Below are 21,092 nucleotides of genomic sequence, written 5' to 3' on the forward strand. Positions count from 1 at the left end.
TGTCAGGACGTCTTAAGACAGGAAGTCTGGGATTCAAAATGGATACAAAGTTTGCAACAGTCTGAGCTCACGCCCATTTGGCGAGCATTTACTTAATCAGGGTCCAGTACATACCCGCAAAGCTGTTATTTACAGGAAGGTGGGATAGCATTTCATCCAGCACTGGGGTTCTCAGAAAATGGGTTGTGGGGAGAACGTTTTTGCTTAGGAACCAGGCCAGTTGTCTCCTTCCGGTCTTCTGCCTCTCCATGTGACCTCCGCTTCATTTCTGTAACCCCAGGACAACTTCCGGGTGCTTTGTACCGGGGCAGGGCAGGCATCACCTCAGGACTCCTTTCCCTTTCTCTCACGTGTTCAGGGACGATTGTGCAAACGGGCAGTTTAGGAACTAGAGTTAAAACTCAGATTGTGCCACCTGCAATTTTAAAGGCCAAGGAATGCAACCAGAGAAGTAGAGCTAAGAGTGCATTTTGGAGGTTCCTGTGTCTTCTCTCACCCTGATTTCTCATCTTGATGGAATGGTTACCAGGCCCATGGGCCTATATTTAAAGCCCTTTAAACGTGCTGTTTCTCTGTTCATCTAAGAAAGACTCCTCAACCCAGGGCACAGCTTTCAGAAATAACCCTGTGGCTTCTCTCGCACTGTCAACCTGTGGTTGATTTCTCCCTCTGAGAGGGCAATGGGCTGGAGTCTGAAATGGAGGAGGAGGGATGGTGGAGCCACAGGAATGGACAGTCTGTTCCTGCCTGTATGCGTGCCAGCCATAGCAGGGAGGGGATCAGCTGGCATCGTTGTGCCAGAAACTTTAAAAGTACAAACAGCATCACAGAAATTGGAATTCTGAGACAGTGGGGAATGGGGACAGGACATCAGTGAGGAACAAATTTTAAGTGATTTGAGAGCCCTCAAAGTTTGTTGCAAGGGGGACGTGGCTATTCTGCAGTCCCATCAGCTCCCCTCCAGCTGTCCTTGCTGTGCCCTGAACAATCACCCCCAAAAGCCTGACTGACCCCCACTGGCAGTCAAGTTTCACCGCAATTCCTAAGATTGCTTGGACTGCTAGCATCAATTTCTAGTAGACCCCACAGGTCTAGGAACGAAGGCTCATAAACGGAGCAGGGCCGTTCCCTCCAACCTTTTCACAACACGTTCATGTGTCCAGTACAGCGCACCCCCCGCCCTCCAATCCAACGTTACCCCTGCCTGTCTGATCTCCTGGAATACTTACAATTTAGGCTTCTGGGGAGGGATGACTACCTCTTCCCTTGAATTGTCAGCCATTTTATGCTCTTGCACTCCCCCACATAAAAATCAACTCCGTGCTGGCCAGGTTTACAGTTCCCTAAAGCTAGGGGCTGGCCTTACCTACCTTGACACGCAGCCAGTCCGTCCCTCCAGTTCCATGGCTGTCAACCTCTAGCATACACAGGAATCACCCAGAGGGCTTGCTGAAGCAGACTGAGGGGCCCCTCCGAATTCCTGATTCAAGGTGGACCCCGAGAATCTGCATTTCCAGCAAGTTCCCAGGTGATACTGATGTTGCCAGTTGGGGGCCACACTTTAAGCACCACTGACTTAGTTTAGCTTCTTCCAGAAAGTGCCCTGGAGAAGCCTGCCTCCTCAGTATGGCTGCCCATTCCCCTAAGTCCTTCAGAGCTGGAATTCGGCTGACACTTTGGGACAGGCAATGCTTAGTAAAATAAGAGACCAAGACACCAGGATCTTGTTAGCTGGATATATTTCATTTTTTTTTGTTTGTTTGTTTTTGTTTTTTGTTTTTGTCACAGAACACTGTTTGCAGTAGAGGAAACTGGCATTGCAGTCTGGTGGTAAAATGGCTTGTTCACATAAACCAGTACATGTTCATCCTTTAGCGCAAAAAGCCCTAATGGCGCGTACCCTATTGAAATTCAGGACATCTCCAATATTTTCTCTCTCTGTTTTTCTTTGTCATCTTTTTTTTTCTGTTTTTTTGTTTTTTAATAAACATTTTCAAGGTTTGTCCAAAAGAAGGCCATATAGGTTCTTGGCTAGCGGAAGACAATTCAGAACAGCTGTTGCACACTTGGACTGTCACCTTCTCCAGGCTGGCAGTTGATATCTTATTTTTTTTCCAACTCATTTTTATTAAAAAAATAAAAAAATGCTCCAACTATCAGTTTTACAAAATCTCTAAGGGAAACACAAGAGCAAGGTGCTGAGGTAAAAAACACCTGAGGTAGCTTTTTTTGTGTGTTTTTCTCGTTTAAAAAAATCTGTAAATTTAACGCCCTGGGCCAACGACCTCGTGTAAATTGCTATTTTCCTCCATTTTTTTTTTTTTTTTTTTTAAAGAAAGAAATCATTTCGCTGAATATTGATGGCTTATACACCAAAATGTAAAAAGACAAAATACATTCTTTCTTTGTGGAATTTTTCTTTGTTTGGTTGGTTGGTTTGATGGGTTCCTGTTTTCTTCTTCCAAAATGCTAGGACAAGTACCATTGACTCTTGTTCTTTTGAGTAACCAAGTGTAAGTTGAGGCTGGTTTGTGTGTTTCGCTTTTGTTCCTTTTGTGTGATGTGATACTCAGAGCACTGCTTTGCCTGGGGGGGTGCGTAGATACTGGGAATTGAGAAAGAGGGATGAGGGAATTAAAAAGAATGGGGATGGAAAAGAAGGGGAGGGAGAGAAGGTAGGGGAGAGATAAACAGAGAGAGACAGAGAATTATATAGCAGTATGCAAAAAACCAGTTTAAAACCTGTGAAGCAAAGAGAAATGGGTGTGTGAGCTAGACAGGGATGAAGAGAGACAGAGTTTCCTCTTCAGAGAGACGGTATCCCTTCTGTTGACATACACAGGTGGTCCAGAACTGCTGTGAGTGTCCTTCCGAGATTCCCCTCGGGTGAATTTGTGTGGGTGGTCTCGAAGCTCCTTACTAAACCATTAGACCTCCCAAAGAACGACTTGATTCTTTAAAGTCTAGAAAAGCCTGCTTTCTCTTTAAAAAGAAAAAAAAATTAATAATTGATTAAAACTTGGAGTTAGTTGAGTTATTTGATATATTATTTCTAAAATATATTAACGCTGCAGGCACCCTGTGTAACCCACAGGCCACATATCTTAACATCTTTTCCCTTCTAATATGTACACACATGTACAGAGACAATTTCCACAAAAAGAAAAGGGTGTGAATTTTGCTTTGCTTTGAACACGTTCACCTATGTTAGTTCAACTAAAAGGGATAGCGTTGTAGGAGGTAAGGAGAGATCCGAGTGGATGGTGCAGTGGATGGCTGGGAAGCCTGCAGAGGCCCTGGGGGAGGCAGGAGGCCGGGCAGGGACCCGGTCTGACCTCCCACCATCCTCCTGGCCCCTGGGATTCTCAGGGCCTCTGCAGAGTCCCCGGTGCCTCCGCAGACTTCTCATTCCTCAGGATGGTCTTTGGTTTGCTCCCGAGCTGGCTGGCTGTGTTTGGTCTCATTCTGTCAGGTGTTGGAAGGGCTACATTCATCCGTTGTTTTGCTGGTGCCTGTGGGAGCCTCACTTGCTGCGCTGTGAGGCGACTCCCTGAGGATATTTCTGCTCCTGCTGCTTCACCTGTTGTACAATTTCCCTGATCTTGCGCTGTGCAGTCTGCAGCAAGGGAGAGGAGGGGACAGGGGAGAAAAAGGAACCCGGTTCTGAGGACAAGCAGTGGGGGTCGGGGGGTGGGAGGGTGGGGTTGGGACTTGGGGAAAGGAAGTGGGAAGCTCAGAAAACTGTTGTCTACCCGCTGAGGCCCTCACTCCGGGGGCTTTTTCTGCCTAAAGCGGCAGGGTTCCCCCCACCCCTACTTCAAGGCAACTGGGTGTGGAATAAGGAGATGGGAGACCAGAAGCTTCCAAGTGGCTGATGGACAGATAAGCCAAGCAGAGCCAGGGAACCAGTGAGGAGGAGGCCTCATGGAGGTCAGACAGCAATCCCCCTCTCACTATACACATGGCAGCTTTAACCCTTCCCTCCCCCCCACCCCCACCTTTCTGGAGTCACTAGGAAGAACACGAGTGTGATGCTGGGAAAGATGGACAAGAAATGGGACGAGGAAGAAGTGAGAAACTGGCCCAGACACTCTATCCTGCACTAGAGAAAACACGTGAGCCCAAACCTGACCCCTCACCCCACCCTAGTACTCCAGTGCAGGGAGAACCCTGAGGCTGCACGCCTGTGAGAACCTGGCAGTTAACACACATTCCCAGGGCACCTGAGGAGCTGGGACACAACGGCAGAAGAGGGAGGTGTGGCCGGGGCTCTGGCTGGAGGAAGGGGCACGGGAGAGCAGCTGTGTGCAAGCGCCTTGCCCACACAGGTCCCCTGGCATGGCTTTGGGAGAGCAAGTGGAGCGCTCAGACAAGGCTTTAGTGTAAGCTTTGACCGCCCTCACTGGTTTAGGGCAAGGACTGGGACTGCTCTATCCCCATACCCAAACAACAAAAAGCATCAAAAAGAGGGGCGCCTGGGTGGCTCAGTCAATTAAGCATCCGACTCTTACTTTCAGCTCAGGTCATGATCTCTTGGTTCATGAGTTCAAGCCCTTTGTTGGGCTCTGCGCCAATGGTGTGGAGCCTGCTTGGGATTCCCTCTCTCTGCCCCTCCCCCCCCCACACATGGATTCTCTCTCTCTCAATAAATAAATGTATGTTATGTATATAATATGTATGTATATAAATGTATGTATATAAAGGCGTCAAAAATAACCAGGAGTACATGATGCCGAGTCACTGGTCCTTCTGAATGAAACAGAAGTGGCCCTGTGCTCTGACGGGGCATGTCATGGTTAGATGGAGAAGGACAGCAGAGAAATGAAGGTCTCCAGCAATGAGCATGTTTAACTCTTAACAGTAGAATTCTGGCACTCAAAGCCTGACTGGGGCACCCTGAGGCAGGGTCCTTGCCTGGTATGTAGTTCCCACCAGGGAAACGTGGTGACTGAGGCCTGAGGAGACGGCAGAGGAAGGGGAGACCTTATGCTTTAGCATTTCAGAGGGCTTGAGATGTGCTTGGCTTGACTTCAAAGTGCTAGCCTCTTCCTCAAGCTCCCCTAGCATGCCTGGGGGAGAGCAGGGCTGAGAAGATGTGGAACAATTTCCCCTGCCCTGTAGAGCCAGGTAGAGGTTCCATCTGTCATGGGGTGTGTGTGCAGGGCACGGCCAACCCAACAGGCCACCAATAGCTCAGAATTGAAGAGAGACTGGCACGAGAGACCAGACCCTCACAGCACAGGTACCTGGCTAGCAAAGAAGTGCCCGATAATTCTGACGATCACTTCCTCATTTTCATCCGGCGTTTGGTCACGAGGCACGATGACTTCTGCACTGGTTAAGTTCTGCAGTTCGTTCACCTGTGAAGGGAGAAAAGCGGGGTCAGGAGGCAGTGGGAGAGGGGTGTGCTGGAGGGCAAGGCAGCTAGAGGCTATTCTCCTTTCCTTCAGTCTAGAACATGTCCGGGGGCTTCCCAGTCCCTGATCACATGGGATCAATGGGAGGCCCAGGGAGGGTCCAACCTCCGACTGCCTGGAGCTCCTTTTGGGGCTGAATTCTTATTCTGGAGTCTCCGCAGTGTGGTTCCTGCACATGCTCGCAGTGACCCAGGCTCTCCCAGCACCAAGGAAGGAAAATCACCAAAGTAAACTTTCCTTTCTAATCAGACCTTGCTCTGATGCCTGCTCTTCATTTTCATCCCTGCCTCCGAGTCCTACTTATGCTGCTTCAGCCGCTGGATTGTTACCTTTTCTCCCTGCCACTCCAGTTCCGTGCCGGTCACCTGCGGGAAGTGGCCAGCCCGTGCTGCTCTCCCTCACCTGCAGCCCACCCCCTGCACTCCGGTGCTCCTCCTCACCAGCCTCAACAAGCCAACACTGCCCGGGGTTCACCCCAGGCCCTGGCAGGATGCTGAACACACAGGTGGGGTCTGCAAGGCCCGGTGGACAGCTCACAGTCTCTGGGGGGCAGTGTTGGCTTGATGAACAGAATTCACGGACAGGTTCTAAAATGACCAAATAGGAGATCAAAGGGCTCAGGAGTCTAATCCCCCATGGGCCATTTGCTCTCTCTTGCCTAGGGCATCCCAAGTGGCCTAGAGCTGGTGTGTGCCCTCTGATACTGGTCACATTCCTGGTTGTGGGGAGTAATCCGCAAACCATTCAACTTTCTTCTTTTGTATAAAGGTGACTCACTGTATGTAGAACTTGACTTTGAGTCCTTAGTAAGAATTTCTGTGTAAAGAAAATAGCAGGCGTGTGCACATGCACACACATACAACTCTAGAGATCCCTCAAATTCCTGCCACTCAACACGGTCACCTTGCTAGTGTACATAGGCTCTCGGGGTCATATCCCCACCACGTAAGTTCATGTTCTAGATCACTTCTGTGTCTGACAGAACTATCTGCTCATTCCTACAGGCTTCAGAATTGATCCTCTGGCACTTTTCAAATTACTTTGTGTTGCTGCCACCTTCATGTTGAAAACCTTCATTGCTTTTTCTTTTTTGTTTTAAAGTATTTCCTTTTTTACCCACCACGCGGTTGCTAACCTAGCTCCCTTGTAACAGGTGGGCAGGTTTGGGAAAGAGCCAGAAGACAGAATCTGCAGGATGGAAAGTTTGAAAAGTGAGGGGAGAGTATAGGACACCAGACCCTGCAGGCCTCTGAACGTGAATTTAGAGAAGATGACAGTCTGCTAAGTAGGTATACACTGGGTGGAGCTCTATTCCCTAGTGTTTTCCTGCTGTTCTGTGTGGGTTTAAAGGGGCCAGGAGGCAGCCTCCTCCTCTTCAGGGAGGACCTTCACTTACCAGCATGTAGCTGAGATGTCCTATTTCTAGGCACAGAACCCTGGTGTTTTTGGTGGCCTGGCCCAGTACCACGGATTCGGGGCCCTCGGCTCTGGAAGAATGTCCTTCCAGAGCCAGTGGGGGTCTCAAGGACATCGGGTCAGGCTGGGGCAGGGAATGGGCCCAGGAGATGAAGCCAGCTCAGAGCAAACTTACGGTTTTGCCGCCCTTGCCGATCACCCGGCCAGCTGTAGAAGAGGGCACTCTGATGTGCGCTTCCAGCTTCACCTCTTCTTTGGGGTTAAAGAAGTTTTCTTCCTTCAGTTTCCCAAAGATCCGCCCCTGGGCCTGAGAGAGCAAGGCGTGACCGCTTCGCCGTGCTGCTGCCAGAACCGGCCGGGGAGCCCAGGCCTGCACACCCCCAGCCCCGAATTCACTGGGGCCACCACGGGGGAGCTGTGTACCCTGCTTCCCTCCTTCAGAGACCTGGCTGTTCCTGCCACACTCAAGGAACGTACCTGACCGCTGCCTCTTGGAAGCTTGTGTGTGGGGCCGGGGGTGGTGGTGATGGGGCAGAACTAGGTCTTAGTTCCCTTATCCACAGCACCTACGAACGCCTGGCTGAATGAACCTGTCCAGGGGACTCTTAACTTCCTCCCATCATGGTATTTTTAGACCCCGGGTTACAAAAGGATGGAGGCGAGGTAGGTGGTGACTGGGGATGCTTTCTGATGTCTTAACTCCAGCCAGGGAAGCTGAGACATTACGGTTTAAGACAAAAAAACAAAAAAACTTTAACAATTGAGATATAATTCTTACAGCCTAAAATTCATCATTTTGAAGTATACAGTCCAGGAGTTTTCTGTGTATTCACTACATTAAGCAGCCAGTACCACTATTCAGGACATCTCCATCCCAGTCCCCCGGAGCAAAACTCCATACCTAGCAGGCAGTCCCCATTCGTCCCTTCCCCAGCCCCTACTTTCTGTCTCTGGATTTACCTTTGCTGGACATTTCGTATAAAGGGACTCTCATAATATGCGGCCTTTTGTGTCTGTCTGCTTTTACTTCATGCAGTGTTTTCTAGGTTTATCCATGCTGTAGCATGCATCAGAATTTTGCTCCTTTTTATGGCTGACTAATTTCCTACTGAGTGCATAGATCACATTTTGTTTATCCACTCATGAGCTGAAGGGCTATTCTTCTTAAATGTTTTCACATGTGTTAATGTTTTCTCAAATTTTCAGTATTTTTAATGATAAGGACTATACTTTTATAAATATGTTTCTTTTAGAAAACTCAATTTATAATTTTCCCAGGGGAGAAAAAAGGGCAAAAACAAAATGCATCCGACCAAACTCCCAACAAGCTACTGCTCTTTCCCCTTACACCCCATGGTTATGCCCCCACCGCTTGAAGGGTATAAAATACTAAAGGAGTCTGAGATACTTATCCTCAAAACTGTGGCTAAGGGGTCAGAGATAGCCCAGAGGAGTGTCATTTGAACTAGGCATTGACAATCTACATTTCCATGAGAGAGAAGGGAAGGAGTGCTCCAGGAAGCAGAGCTCCAGGGAACAACCTGGAGGTAGGCAAGACAGCATGAGTCTGAGACTAGTGAGCAGCAGCAGGAAGAAAAATCGAGGCTGGGCCTCGCAAAGAAGTCTTGAACATGCCTCTGAGATGGCCGCCACCTGCTAAAGGCCCTAAGCTACTGCAGGGCTGAGGTGGCCCCTGGCACTGACCTTGAACTGGGCTTCAGGTGGGCCGGTGATGATGACCATTCTTTCGCTGACATCTGGGCCTTCCGCCGGGGCAATCTGCAGTTTACAAAGCAAGAGGAAAATGCTGCTGCCGGGCTGTGGTCCCCAGTCCCCTCTCACATACTAGCAAGGGATTATGGTGTGGTTTCTGCCTTTGCAACTGCTGCTTTCACTCTGGGTCTTAGGAAGATACCACCATAGTGCCCAGTATCAAATTTGGGTCTTTGACCATCCAGGCAGACTTGGAAGCAGTGCAAGGAGTTCCTGCCCGTCCCTGCCCCGAGCACCTGCAATGACTGGCCTCCTTTTACCGAGCCAAGGGAGTCAAGAGCTCTAGGAGGAAGAAGGAGGTGTAGGCTCAACCAGCCCACCCAGGGCCCCGAGGGGGTAAGGGCTAAGTCCACAGAGGCACTACTGTGGAGCCAACTTGCAGGAAAGGCGCCCCTGGTTCCAGTTCTCAGCTCACAGAGGCAACTGGCTGCAAGGGAGAGTTGAGCTAGAGCATGAGTGGCCAGGACCAGCTCCTCCACGGCACAGGAACCAAGGGTGACAGCACCAGAGCAAGGATGAGGTCACCCTGGTCCCAGTGTCTGCTCTGCAAATCCCTCCCCTCCCCGGCCTCCATGTCCTCATCTGTGAAATTTGGAGGTGAAATCTGGCAAGCTCAATGCTGCCTTCTATTTGTGAGTCTATCTGCTCTATTTGTGATTCTGAGTTCTCTTGTAACACAACTCAATGACAGACCAAGCAAGCATGATTTTTTGTTGTTGTTGTTAGACTCATTTTATATTCTTTTCTGCATACCCTGCCTTACTCTGAAAATCATTAAGGTAGCTTTGAAAATGAAAACAGTGTAGCAAAACTAAAGTTAATTTAAAATGAGTTAAGGGTACACCATTTAGGAATGAGTCAAGCGTGAGGTTAGTACAACTGTCTGAAATTCACCAGCTAAGACCAGCAGTCCAAGAGCTACTCCTGTGCTCCTGCAGCTTTGGAATGACATTCCACCGGCAAACTCCCTCGAGAGCACCAGGAAGGAGAACCCTGTTTTATCACTGAAACAAACAGGACCCGGAGGGGAGGTGACTGCCGAGATCCCAGGGTGAGCAGGGGCGGGAGTAAGGCTCAGGAGATTTGTGTGGCATTCTGAAGCCTGCCGGATGCTCTGTAGGGCAGAGTGATGGGAGCCCAGCTGTTGTCTGTAACCAAGGCATCTTGGGGTGTTATCTTCCCGACCTCACCTCAACCCAGCCCCTGCCAGCACTCAGCTCCCACATATAAGTGTACAGCTCTCTCCCTGCCCTGGGAGCATCTCCCTGTGCCTGTAGCTGTGGTCTCTGAAGACAGGCAAAGCAGGAATGGAGGGTTCCTTAGAGTGAGATTATCCATTTTGCTTTAGAGAAAATGCTTTCAGTCCTGTTGAAAATAACAAAGCCAGGTCTGATTTTTAAAAGTAGAAAGCTTCTCTCACCAATACTTGGCTTCTGTGGTTTTCTCTCCTTTACTGCTATGGAGACAGGCAGGGATCGGGAAAGAAGGCAGCAGCTGGAGAAGCAGGATGTTGTGTGCAGCATAAAGGATGATGGGGTACTGCCAGCCTGCAGAGCCCGTTCTGTTCCCCTGGTCCTGCCCTGCTGTGTCTGCCCATCAGAGGCCATGAGTCAGGCGATACACCCCTGCTCAACCTTGCTGGGACATAGAAGGATGGTGGGGACGCCGTGGGGTGGAGCCCAAGGGATTGCCCTCTCTCTTAGTTTCCCGAAGGCCAGCTGGGAGTGACTCTGGTATAGCACTCAGGTTGCCGAGGTGGAAAAAACACTGGACCAGAGATCAGATCACCTGGTCAAACGTCGGCTCTTGTATTCTTTACCTTCGTGACCTTCAACACTCAGTGAAACCCTCTGGGCCCTGTTCCTCATGGGCAACAGTAAGTGGGAAGCAAGTGCTCCGGCCAGTCCCAGTGGTGCTCAGCACACTACAGGGCAGCACAACCGATGAGGTCAGGGCCGGTCCTGCCACTTGTGTGCCTTGGCCTGGTCGCTGGGCCTCTCTAAGTCCCACTTTTCCCAGGGAAAAAGAGAGGATTTCATGTCCTAATCCCTTGAGCCCCTTTGAGTTGAAATCATCTCCTTCTGTCTCCTGCACGGTATCTCAGGCCACATGACTGGACACAGGGAAAGGCCCTTGGGGGCAGCCGGCCCAGTGGTCCTCCACGCTGTACCTGTCCTGCCACGGCTGCCGGCATGTGGGCTGGGGTCTTAGCTGCAACAAGCCTGTTAGAAGCCATGGCCCCCCGTGTGCTGCGCTGCAGTCCGCCCGCACCTCAGGGCTCCAGCCTAGACTCTGCGCTTGGCAGGTAACAGAGCTGAGGCCTGAGACGGGAAATGATTTGCCCAAATAATACTCTTTGATGGTCTCGCTGCAATTCTTGTGCTGTACTACTCAGAATGTTTTGTTTTTGCTTTTTCTCCAGCACACTTGCTGTGGGAGAAATTCCAGCTCTTCTTGTGGAGAAAGCGCAAGCATTCTTTCTCTCCAAGTCATGAGACTTCTCGCTCGGAATTCCGGGTTGTCCCATGGTAGCAAATTATTTTACGTAACAACGGAAACTCTGTTTTCAAAAGAGTTTCATGAGGCTTGGGACGTGCTCAGCATTCTGCCTGTGAGTCAGAGCCGATAGCTGGGCTTGGAGCAGGACCAGGGTCGAATAATCCTTCCCTTTCAGCTTCTCGGGCGCTTCTTCACATGGCGCTCGAAGGGGCAGGATGTGGGTCTGTAACTACACTCACCACCATTTCCATAAATCAAGGGGCCTTCCTTCCTGAGCCGCTCTGTGCAGTCCCAGGACTGCCTGTCCGGCTGTGATACCAGCTTTTGTTTACCTACAATTTTATCACTTTTCAAAGAGTTTTTCATCCAAACTACTTTCTTGAGAATTTGTGAAGCAGAGAGACTAATTACAGCGTCAAAGCACTGATAACAGCGAAGTGAAAATGATGCTCTGCTGAAGTCCGCTCCCTTAGGTTGGGGAAAAAATCCTCAGCCTTTTTCTTTCCTCCCTCCCTCCCTTCCTTCCTCCCTTCCTTTTTTCCTTCCTTACTTTTTTTTTTTTTTTTTTTTGCTTTATCTTCTTAAGAAGACTATGGTAGCCCCAACAGGACTGGGTTGGCTTGTCTGTTACTAGAAATTTTTCTAATTCAGTTGTTAGTTGAGCAAGAAAGGAATGAGAGAGGTAAAGATGAGAGCAGATAGGATTAATCTTGGGGGCCAATTTGCCAGATCCTGTGGGAGTCTGTCCCCAGAAGGAGTCAGCGTTGCTCAGGACTAGCAGAAGGAACAAGGCACATGGGGTGGGAAGGTGGTGATGGAAGAAGGCGGGAAACAGGTGGCTGTGGAGAGCAGCTTTACCTTGATGGAGGCCCCAGCGAATCGAGCCAGCTGTTTAATGTGCGCCCCCTTCTTCCCAATGATGGCACCTACAGCCTGGGTCGGGATGAAGAGATTCACAATCTCCTGCTCTGGGTACTGGAAGGGCAGCACAAGACAAGACATCATTCCCACTGGGTTGTTCCATCAGGCACTCAGCAGGTACCTAGCATCTACGACGAGCTGTGTGCTGTGGGAGCCCTAATACCCAAGGAAATGGTCAAAATGGTGCATGGGATGCTCCTGCGGCCTAGGAGCTGCAGGTGTGAGGCCTAAGGAACAAACCTGGGCACAGGGAGCACTACATGACAATCGAAATGGGAACTCCTCTTGAGCAGCTCTGAATTTGCTGGATTCAGAAAGCTGTCTGTTCACAGGCCTTCTGTCATATGCAAATGTGATAGGTACTGCTCGCTCCTGTGTCTTTATCCAAGAAATCAATACTGTTATTAAATATACCTGGCCTGAGGACAGGGTCCTGAGGCACTTTGTTAGAAGAACAGGAAACAACTCTGCACACCTTGTAGCCATGACTGGTATCTTCACCAGAGTGACATCAGGTTCGAAAGAAGATAAGTAAACCTGCCGTGACCATGCCACATGGTGACAGCCCAAAGAGACCAGGGGTCGTCCCCATAGGGGTCTGTGGGAATGACATGACCCCATTTGTTCAAAGACCTTTAGAAATGCTCTTCTTTGCTAAATACTATCTCCTAATTTTATCTCTTGATCATTCGTATGTACCCATTTCCTGCCACCTGTGGATCTGTAAGCATTGGTAGGAGTGCTGACTGTTGGGGTAGTTTGGTGTCACTCACAAGAAGCCCTGGACACACAGGACCCAGCACTCACGCCAGGACGTTCACTGGTCAGTCCACCACAGCCTATGTGGTACCCGCCAAAGGAGAGGGAATAGTGGCCGACGGGCTGAACCGAGGGGCACTTACGGAGTGGTGATGCGGGAACGGCCCAAACTGGTGAGGGGGGTACAAGCTGGAGAAGTATCCGGAGTGAGTCTGCAGCATGAAAGAAATAGTCGGTCAGCGGCTGCCTACAGGGACATTCTCCAAACTCAGCGAGGCAAGATTCCCGCACACAGCACAGGCTCTGCGTACCGTCACCTGGCTCCACCTGGCCCCTGGCAGCTCAGATCTCTGCTCCACTTCTCCCACCGCAGCACTGAATGCCTGGCTGAATGTTTATCACGGTTAAGCTGCACCATGCTTTAGGCCCCTGGGAACTTACCACCACGGGAGTAACTCTTTGGACCTGCCCTCCCTCAGACAGGCAGGCCCAGTGGCTTCTATTTTCTGGGAAGCCACGGACTGTGGATTAAAAGGCACAGAGACAGTAGGACAAAATCTAGAGTTATTCACGGCCAGCAAATGTGCTCCTGGGAAGCCAGGTCTGTGAGCTCCCTCAGAGAGTTTTGAAAGGAATGGAGAGATTGAGAATGGAGGGATTGAAAATGAGGCTGAGAGAGGAGTGATAATGAGTGAATAAATAGCATCATGTGTGAGTGTGAGGGAGGGCCGGGAAGGAACAGGAAGACAAATGTGGATAGAAAACAAAAGAGCTATTACAATAACATTTAAAAAGCAGCTGCTTTTGGGACACCTGGGTGGCTCAGTCGGTTAAGCATCTGACTCTTGATCTCAGCTTATGTCATGATCTCACGGTTTGTGCGTTCGAGCCCTACGTCGAGCTCCACGCTGACCGTGCAGAGACTGCTTGAGATTCTCTCTCTCTCCCTCTCTCTGCTCTCTCTTTCAAAAATAAATAAACTTATGGGGTGCCTGGGTGGCTCAGTCGGTTAAGCGCCCAACTTCAGCTCAGGTCATGATCTCATGGTTTGTGGGTTCGAGCCCCGTGTCGGGCTCTATGCTGACAGCATGGAGGCTTGGAGCCTGCCCCAGATTCTGTGTCTCCCTCTCTCTCTGCCCCTCCCCCACTCACACCCTGTCTCTGTCTCAAAAATAAATGTTAAAAAAATTTAAAAAATAAAAAAATAAAAATAAATGAACTTAAAAAAAAGTAGCTGCTTTTTGTTGAATATCTAATATACAAGGCACTGTGGTAAGTAATTTATTCACAAACTCTTCATCCTCATAACAGGCCTGCAAGACAGAAATAGGTCTGATATCATACATTCGTACAGGCAGGACACTGACAGAATCTGCAGTCTAGTTAACTGCACTTTGCATAAGGCCACATAAATGCTGGCACACCTGTTACAGGAAAGGAGGTGAATGGCTCAGAGCACCACGGGGTCAGTGTCTGCGGACCCGCCCTGCAAGATGACCTCCTAGGCTTCTTACAGGGGTCTAGTGTTTGTTGGAGGGCCCTTGAACAAATCCCGTTGTGTTCTCAGTCTCCCAGATCTCCAGATGGACTTTGAGTTCCATATCACAACTTCATCTTATAACACTAGGGACCAAATGAAAGGGTTTTCCTTTCTGAGCTTGGAGAGTGGACTTCTGGCCTCGGGAAAGAGGAGACATGGACACTGCAGGAGGGGCTTCCCCCACTGTGGGCCTAGGTGATCAGAGGGCTGTGCTTAGGAACTATTATGTAGACGCAAGCCTTTGCTCTCAGGTTTTGGAAGGAAGCTGTAGTGACACCTCACACCCACAAGAGGGTGCTATGAGACCAGCATTGCCTTGGCACCTTCCACTTCTGACTGGAAGCTGAGTGAAGAGGGCTTACCTGGTCCTGCTTCTTCCTTGAAGGGCATTCAGCTCCAGACCCTTCCTGCAGGTCCCTGTCCTGAGCCATGTAGGGTGAGGAGAGAATTTCTGTGGCTTTCTGCTCAAAGCTCTACCTTGGGGAAAGGATGCTTCCCCTTGCTCCCCCTCCATTTCCTCTTGCAGGACATCCTTTCTTTCAGGCCTCAGAGCAGCAGTAATTCTTTTGAATTGTGACTTGCCTTTTCCTCCACAAACTCACATGAGACCAAGAATAGACCAGCCACAGTGTGACTCCTATTCTGGGTTTGAATACTCCCAACATAAACACTGTATCAAATTTAGACCTACCACTTGGGTTAGGAGAGAGAATTAGCTATAAAAGTATAAAAAGGACTAATTCCCCACTCCTCCTTGTGTTCACGAGCTACTACAGTGGGAAAACTTGTGTGTTCATGAGCTACTACAGTGGGAAAACTTGTGGGGAAAGAATCCCAAACTTGGCAGTCAGGAGCTCGTTTCTAGCAGAAGTGCTGGCTTTATGTACGTTAAGTTGGTTTTCGGAATCAGAATACTCATAAGACCTGAGTCTGAATCATCAGCTCCATACAAGCTGGAATAATTTATTCAACTCTTCTGAGCCTCATCCACAAATGGATTAAAATATCATGTCTAGATCTAGAAAATAAAATATCTAGATCTTTTAGAAATTAGATCTTCTAATATGTTGTGAGGGTTCCTTCAATCGTTCGTTCATTCATTTATGAAAAAGATATCTGAGCACCTATCATATACAAAGCACTGTTCTAGGTGCTGGGGACACAGCTATTAAGACAGAAAAGGTCCCTGCTACCATGGGACTTACGTCCTATTGGGGAGACAGACAAGTATTGTGAAAGAAACGAACAGGACGACGTGAGGAAGCAAAGCTTTGGAAATTAGGGTTGGGATGCCAAATTTAGCTGGAACGGCCCAGGAAGACTCCTGAGGAGGTGACCTCTGAGTTGGGCTCCATGGAGGAGAAGGAACTGCACACAAGGCACTGGGGAAGGAAACATTGTAAGCAAGATTCTTAGAGGTGCTGAGCTAGGACAGGGGTTGGCCTTTGGAAAAACAGAAAAGGGGCCGGTAGGGTAAAAGCTGCAAACGATGGGGGGCAGGCAGTCTGAGATCACACAGGGCTTGTGGGCCTTGGTCTGAACTTGGATCTGACCCTATGAAGTACCATGGATGCCCCTGAAGGACGTTACGCGGCACTGAGTGGGGTCACAGGAGTGGAAGGATCTATCATTGGGTACTGTAGGGCTGAATTGTTAGTGTTAAAAGACTACTTACTTATAATGAAATGTATGCTTAAAGCACACGATTTCCCAACCTTCTATGGATGGAGTCTACAATCTCAACTGGAGGAAGGTTTTCAAAACACGCTTCATCACAACCGTCAGAGAAATCACCCGCTGATGACTTGAATAAATGTTCTCTTTAATGGGAAAACAGGTTGCAGCCATCTGATGAACCAAGGGCCCAAGGAGGGGGAGGTCGGCAAGGAAGCCCACCCAACCCAACACAGCAGTTGGTCTCACTGTCCCAGTTTGAGAGTCCGTAGTTATTTTACAAAGGAGAAGCTCTTTTATTTATTATTTTTAATTACTATTTTTTTAGACGCCTCCTTCCCCATGTATTGCTCCCACAGACCCTCCATCTGAAGGTTTAGAAGCCACCAGGAACCACATGAGCTCTTTTTGGTCTTAGGCTGCATCCCAAGATAAGAATTCCAATGCCAGAGAGATGAGGGGGCGGTGAAAAAGCTCCTTTATCTTTAAGAATTTAAGAAGCATTATGACACTAGGGAGTGGGGGAGGGGTGTTACAGTAAAGGTGACCCTGCCAAGTGTGTCCCCACCCCCTGCCAACAGAGGCTGCAAGGTGGGTGGTCATTATTATCCACCGGTTTGTGTTATATTCTCAGTTTGAGGGAAACTGGTGTCTGCTCTTCCTTTATGCTTCACTCTGCTGGGGGGGGGGTAGGTAGAGGAGTATATCAAATGCATTAGTAAAAATTAAAAAAGCAATTATAAACAGTTGGACCTGCTTTTCCTGGAAGAACTGCAGAGTCTTTAGTCCCAAGCTGCTATGTATGACCATAATCATGATGTATGATTTAGGTGACAAACTGAAGCGTGAAGAAATCACGGGGTGGGAAGAGTGAGGGCTGGGAAATGAGCAGTGGACAGAGCAAGTGTCAGGCATACAAATTTCAAATACTGAAACAGCTGTACTGTGAAGAAAGACTGATGCCACATTGCAAAGATGGTGGATGCTCTCCCTTAGGAACCAGGAATGTGGGCATGGGCCTGGGGGGATGACACTGACTCGGCCAGAGGGGTCAGTGTCATGGGCAGAGCCTCTCCAAGATTCAGAAGGTACACCATTCTATGCCAGCTTGTCAAAGGGCCTCTCCACAATGGCTGCTTATCCACCTCTATGTGTTCTCAAGGGACAACCTCAGGAGCTGAGGAAAACTAGAAACTGTTAAGTTAGCAAGAGGCAAAGCCAAGACTGGAGCACAGATCTGTATCTGACTCTGCAGCCCAAGATCTCAACTACTACCCCCAATGCTGCCCCACATGGAACATTCTGAATTCACTGGTTCAGGTGGGGCCCATGGCATGCTATGAAAAAACTCCCCTAAGGATTCCAATATGCCTTCTGTTGAGTTTATTTAAGTATACGAATGGAAAATTAAAATTATTAGGTGTGTATGAAGAATCAGGAGCATGGAAGAAGGGAGCAAAGCCGAGCAAGGCAAACAAATGGCCCAAGTGAATTCATTCAGAAAACAGAACTTTTTAAAAAAATTTGATTTGACTTCATTCATCTGTAAGTATACTGCTATGAGAAAAGATCAATCAGAGACCTAGATTGATTTGGAAAGGAAAAACTCCACAAAGGCTGTATAAATAGCAGAAAAGACACTCCTAAAAAGTCCATCAGTGCATCAGAAGATTAACCCATGCAAAACAAAAAGAAGGAACTGGATATGAGAACGGAGAAGAGCTATAATCCATAAAGTGGGAATTTCAGAAGGACAAAATGAAATGGGGGGAGGGTGGGAGGGAGAAGTAATACTAACATGAAGTACAGAAGCAAAAGATTTTCCTGAACCAAAGAAAAACGTGAATCTTCAGATCAAAGGGCAGAGACTCACATTTCTGAACTCAAGTGTAAAGGCAAAATAGTAAAAAAGGGCAAAAACAAAACAAAACAAACAAACCAAAAAAACTCTTACAGACAGAAGGAAAAAAAAGCAATCTACAAAATAAATCAGGCTGGTAGCACATTTATCTGAAAAAAAAAAATACTAAAAGTAATGTTTTCAGAGTTGTAGAGGAACTATTGCTCTAGAAATTCTAGACACCCAGTTGAACTTTCATTCATGTGAAGGGAAAAGAAAAGAAGGGCATTTTCAGATCTAGAAAGGTTTAGAATTTATATCACGTAAGTGTAATTGCTGAAAAAAGTTGTATAAGGAAGCATTCCTGACAAACAAAAAAGCTCCCAAATAACTCAAAAAATGAGAGGATATGGAGCACAAGAAACCATCTGCAGTGGACAAAGTAACCAGTTACAGTTTAGTTAATTCTAAACCACAGGTTATGAGACTGTGTATTCATTAGGAAAAGAAGCCGAACAGTTTGGAATAAAATTCCAGATTATTTCTAGAGTGCTATGACCAAAATACATGAAATAAAACTTATTAGAATAAAAAATCTGACAAAACCATAATCATGGTGGGAGAAGAGCAAACTCCTCCCATAATAAGTCATACAGATAAAAATAATCAGATAGAGGATATGAGCCACCAATCAGAAGCTTGCTTTTATAGCTATAAACACAACTTTGAGCCCATCAGAGAAGGTGCATCCTTCCAAATGCCCACGAATTAAAAAACTGACCATGCATGAGTAAGGTCACAAAAATCAGAAACACTGCAATAACACTGTCTGAATACCAAGTATAGAAAAGAACTGCAAGGTAACAAAAAAGAACCCATCAACTACTTAGAAATTAAAAACAAACAAACAAACAAAGCCCTGGCAAATGTGGTTAAGGAAAAAAAGAAAACACAAATATATGATGCTAGGAATTACAAAAGAGTAATACACAAGTTGGGAGACTTAAAAGGCAATAGTCCACTTTGTACAATGTTATGCCAACACATGTGAAAGCTAGATGAAACAAATACTTTTATGGACAAATAAAAACCAATAAAACCAAGTCAATAATTTATAATAAACTGAAAAGTTTATAAATGATTTTTCTCCAGAAGGTGGTAGGCCCAGATGTTTTATGGATAAAATCTTCAAGGAACAGAAAAGTTACATATTCTTTAATTTTCCCAAGCATATTAAAAGTTGGTCATCTCTCCAATTCATTCTTTTAGGAAAAAAAATAATCCTGCTGTTAAAGCTGTCGAAGAGAGTATACAACTACAGTAATTATAGCATAGACAAAGAGATGAATGGAGCAGAGTCCAGGAAGATAACTAAGTGGGAATTTAGTGTATGAGACACCTGGAATTTCAAACTAAGTGATTAAATGGTACATTATTCAAGAAGTGATTTGGGGAAAACTGGCTATCCATCTGGAAAAAAAAAAAAAAAGATCTTTTTGTCAAAGTTTAAGTCAAGATAAATTCCCTATGAATTACAGATACAAATAACAACCCTCAAAACCCAACAATTAAAAATTATTATAAGAAAACATGGGAGAATACCTTTACAGTGTTGGATGGGACATGTTTTCTTTAGCATGACACCAAAGGCCAAAATACAAAACATCACTGATTTAACTACCTTACTTCTTAAAATTTCTACATGAATTCTGGTGAAGAGAAATCTGTGAGAATTTAAATTGCATATACCTTTTGATGCAATAATTCTAGTCTTAGATAATTTACTTTTGGATAATACACATTGTGCAAAGACTTATGAAAAAGAATATTCATTTTGACCCCACATGTAGTAGAGAAAACCTGGAAACAATTCAAATGTCTAAAAATAGTGTGCTGGTTAGAAAAATTATAGTAAATTCATACAATGGTATACTATGTAGACATTAAAGAGAATTAGGTTTAATTGTGAAAAAATGCCCATAAGTGAAACAAAAACAAAACCCTTGTAATTCTGTGTGTATGACATGATTCCACTTATAGTTTTGAATAATATGATTGTATATATGCTTAGAAAACATTTTTGAAAAATGGAAACATAAAGGTGCTATACTTTGGGGGAGTGGTTATTGGGTAAAATTTGGGTAAGAGAAGGCAGGCCAAGGGACATGTTTACGATTTACTTCATACAACGGTTTGTCCAAAATATATTTAAAATTATTATGGCACAAGACACGACAAATAAAGTAAAGAGAAATAACAAGCTGGTGAAAAATACTTACAGTATGACAAGTGGATAATGGCCTTAATATGTAATTAGCTGTTACAAATCAGTAACAAAAAGACAGAAAATAAAGATGATGACAATAGCACTAATTTTACACAGAAATAATTATGTGCAGGTTTTAACTTACTCAAAAACCCTTACAACAACACCATGGTATATACAATTACCACCCCCATCTTATAGACAGGGACACTGAGATGCAAAGAGGTTAAGGCATTTGTCCGAGGTTAAAAACAGCAAGTGATAGTAGAAAGATTCAAATGCAAGTGATCTGGCTCCAGAACCTATACTGCCTTTCAAAAGACTGATGGGCGAAGGATATAGAAAGACAATTCATTAGAGGGGAAAAAATGGCCAGTAAAAACTGTTGAGCCTCATAATAACAAAAGAAATGTATGAAGTATCAGACTGCAAGGGATAATCACATGGGTTATGAGAGTATGGGAGAAAAAATCTGTATCACACACTGGCGGGAGGGAAAAGTAGTATACATCCTCCATGTATTGAAATTTATGTATTATGTATCAATATTTACATATTTTATAATTATATATCATGTAGAAAATTTATATATTCTTTGGCTCAGCAATTCTATTTCAAGGAATTCATTCTGAGGAAATAACTGGATAAAAGAGCCAATGTACAAGGATTTCCACAGCAAAGTGAATGCCTTGAATATATATATTTTAGGTACATGTAGCATGTATTTAACATTTAGAAATTATATGTACACACACTCATATGTGCAAACACTGGTTATTTCTACATTGAGAAAAAACTTGCACTTTCTACATTTCTGTATTATTTCTTTTTTATTTTAAATTTATTTTAACATTTATTTATTTTTGAGAGACAGAGAGAGAGCATGAGCAGGAGAGGGGCAGAGAGAGGGAGACACAGAATCCAAAGCAGGCTCCAGGCTCTGAGCTGTCAGCACAGAGCCCGACGCGGGGCTCGAACTCACAAACC

The 21,092-nt window shown here is 46.4% G+C and overlaps 1 protein-coding gene across 3 annotated transcripts in view; it reads right to left on the reverse strand.

Moving 5' to 3' along the window:
- Positions 1–1,722: 1,722 nt before the first annotated feature.
- IGF2BP2 (insulin like growth factor 2 mRNA binding protein 2) overlaps positions 1,723–21,092 on the reverse strand; it is a 157,177-nt gene continuing 137,807 nt past the window's right edge. For 2 of the 3 annotated variants that reach the window (XM_086674924.1, XM_086674923.1), the window contains 6 exons: positions 12,929–12,997; positions 11,964–12,080; positions 8,538–8,612; positions 7,009–7,140; positions 5,247–5,360; positions 1,723–3,616 (listed from right to left, as the gene is read on the reverse strand). In XM_086674924.1, coding sequence (XP_086531050.1) covers positions 3,524–3,616; positions 5,247–5,360; positions 7,009–7,140; positions 8,538–8,612; positions 11,964–12,080; positions 12,929–12,997 — 600 coding nt within the window. In that variant the 3' untranslated portion in view covers positions 1,723–3,523. The remainder of the gene's footprint in view (positions 3,617–5,246; positions 5,361–7,008; positions 7,141–8,537; positions 8,613–11,963; positions 12,081–12,928; positions 12,998–21,092) is intronic. The other variant, XM_086674922.1, reaches the window with a different exon arrangement.

This window comes from Puma concolor, chromosome C2, assembly GCF_028749965.1.
Source record: "Puma concolor isolate L17-30 chromosome C2, mPumCon1.1.hap2, whole genome shotgun sequence".
Lineage (NCBI taxonomy): Eukaryota > Metazoa > Chordata > Mammalia > Carnivora > Felidae > Puma > Puma concolor.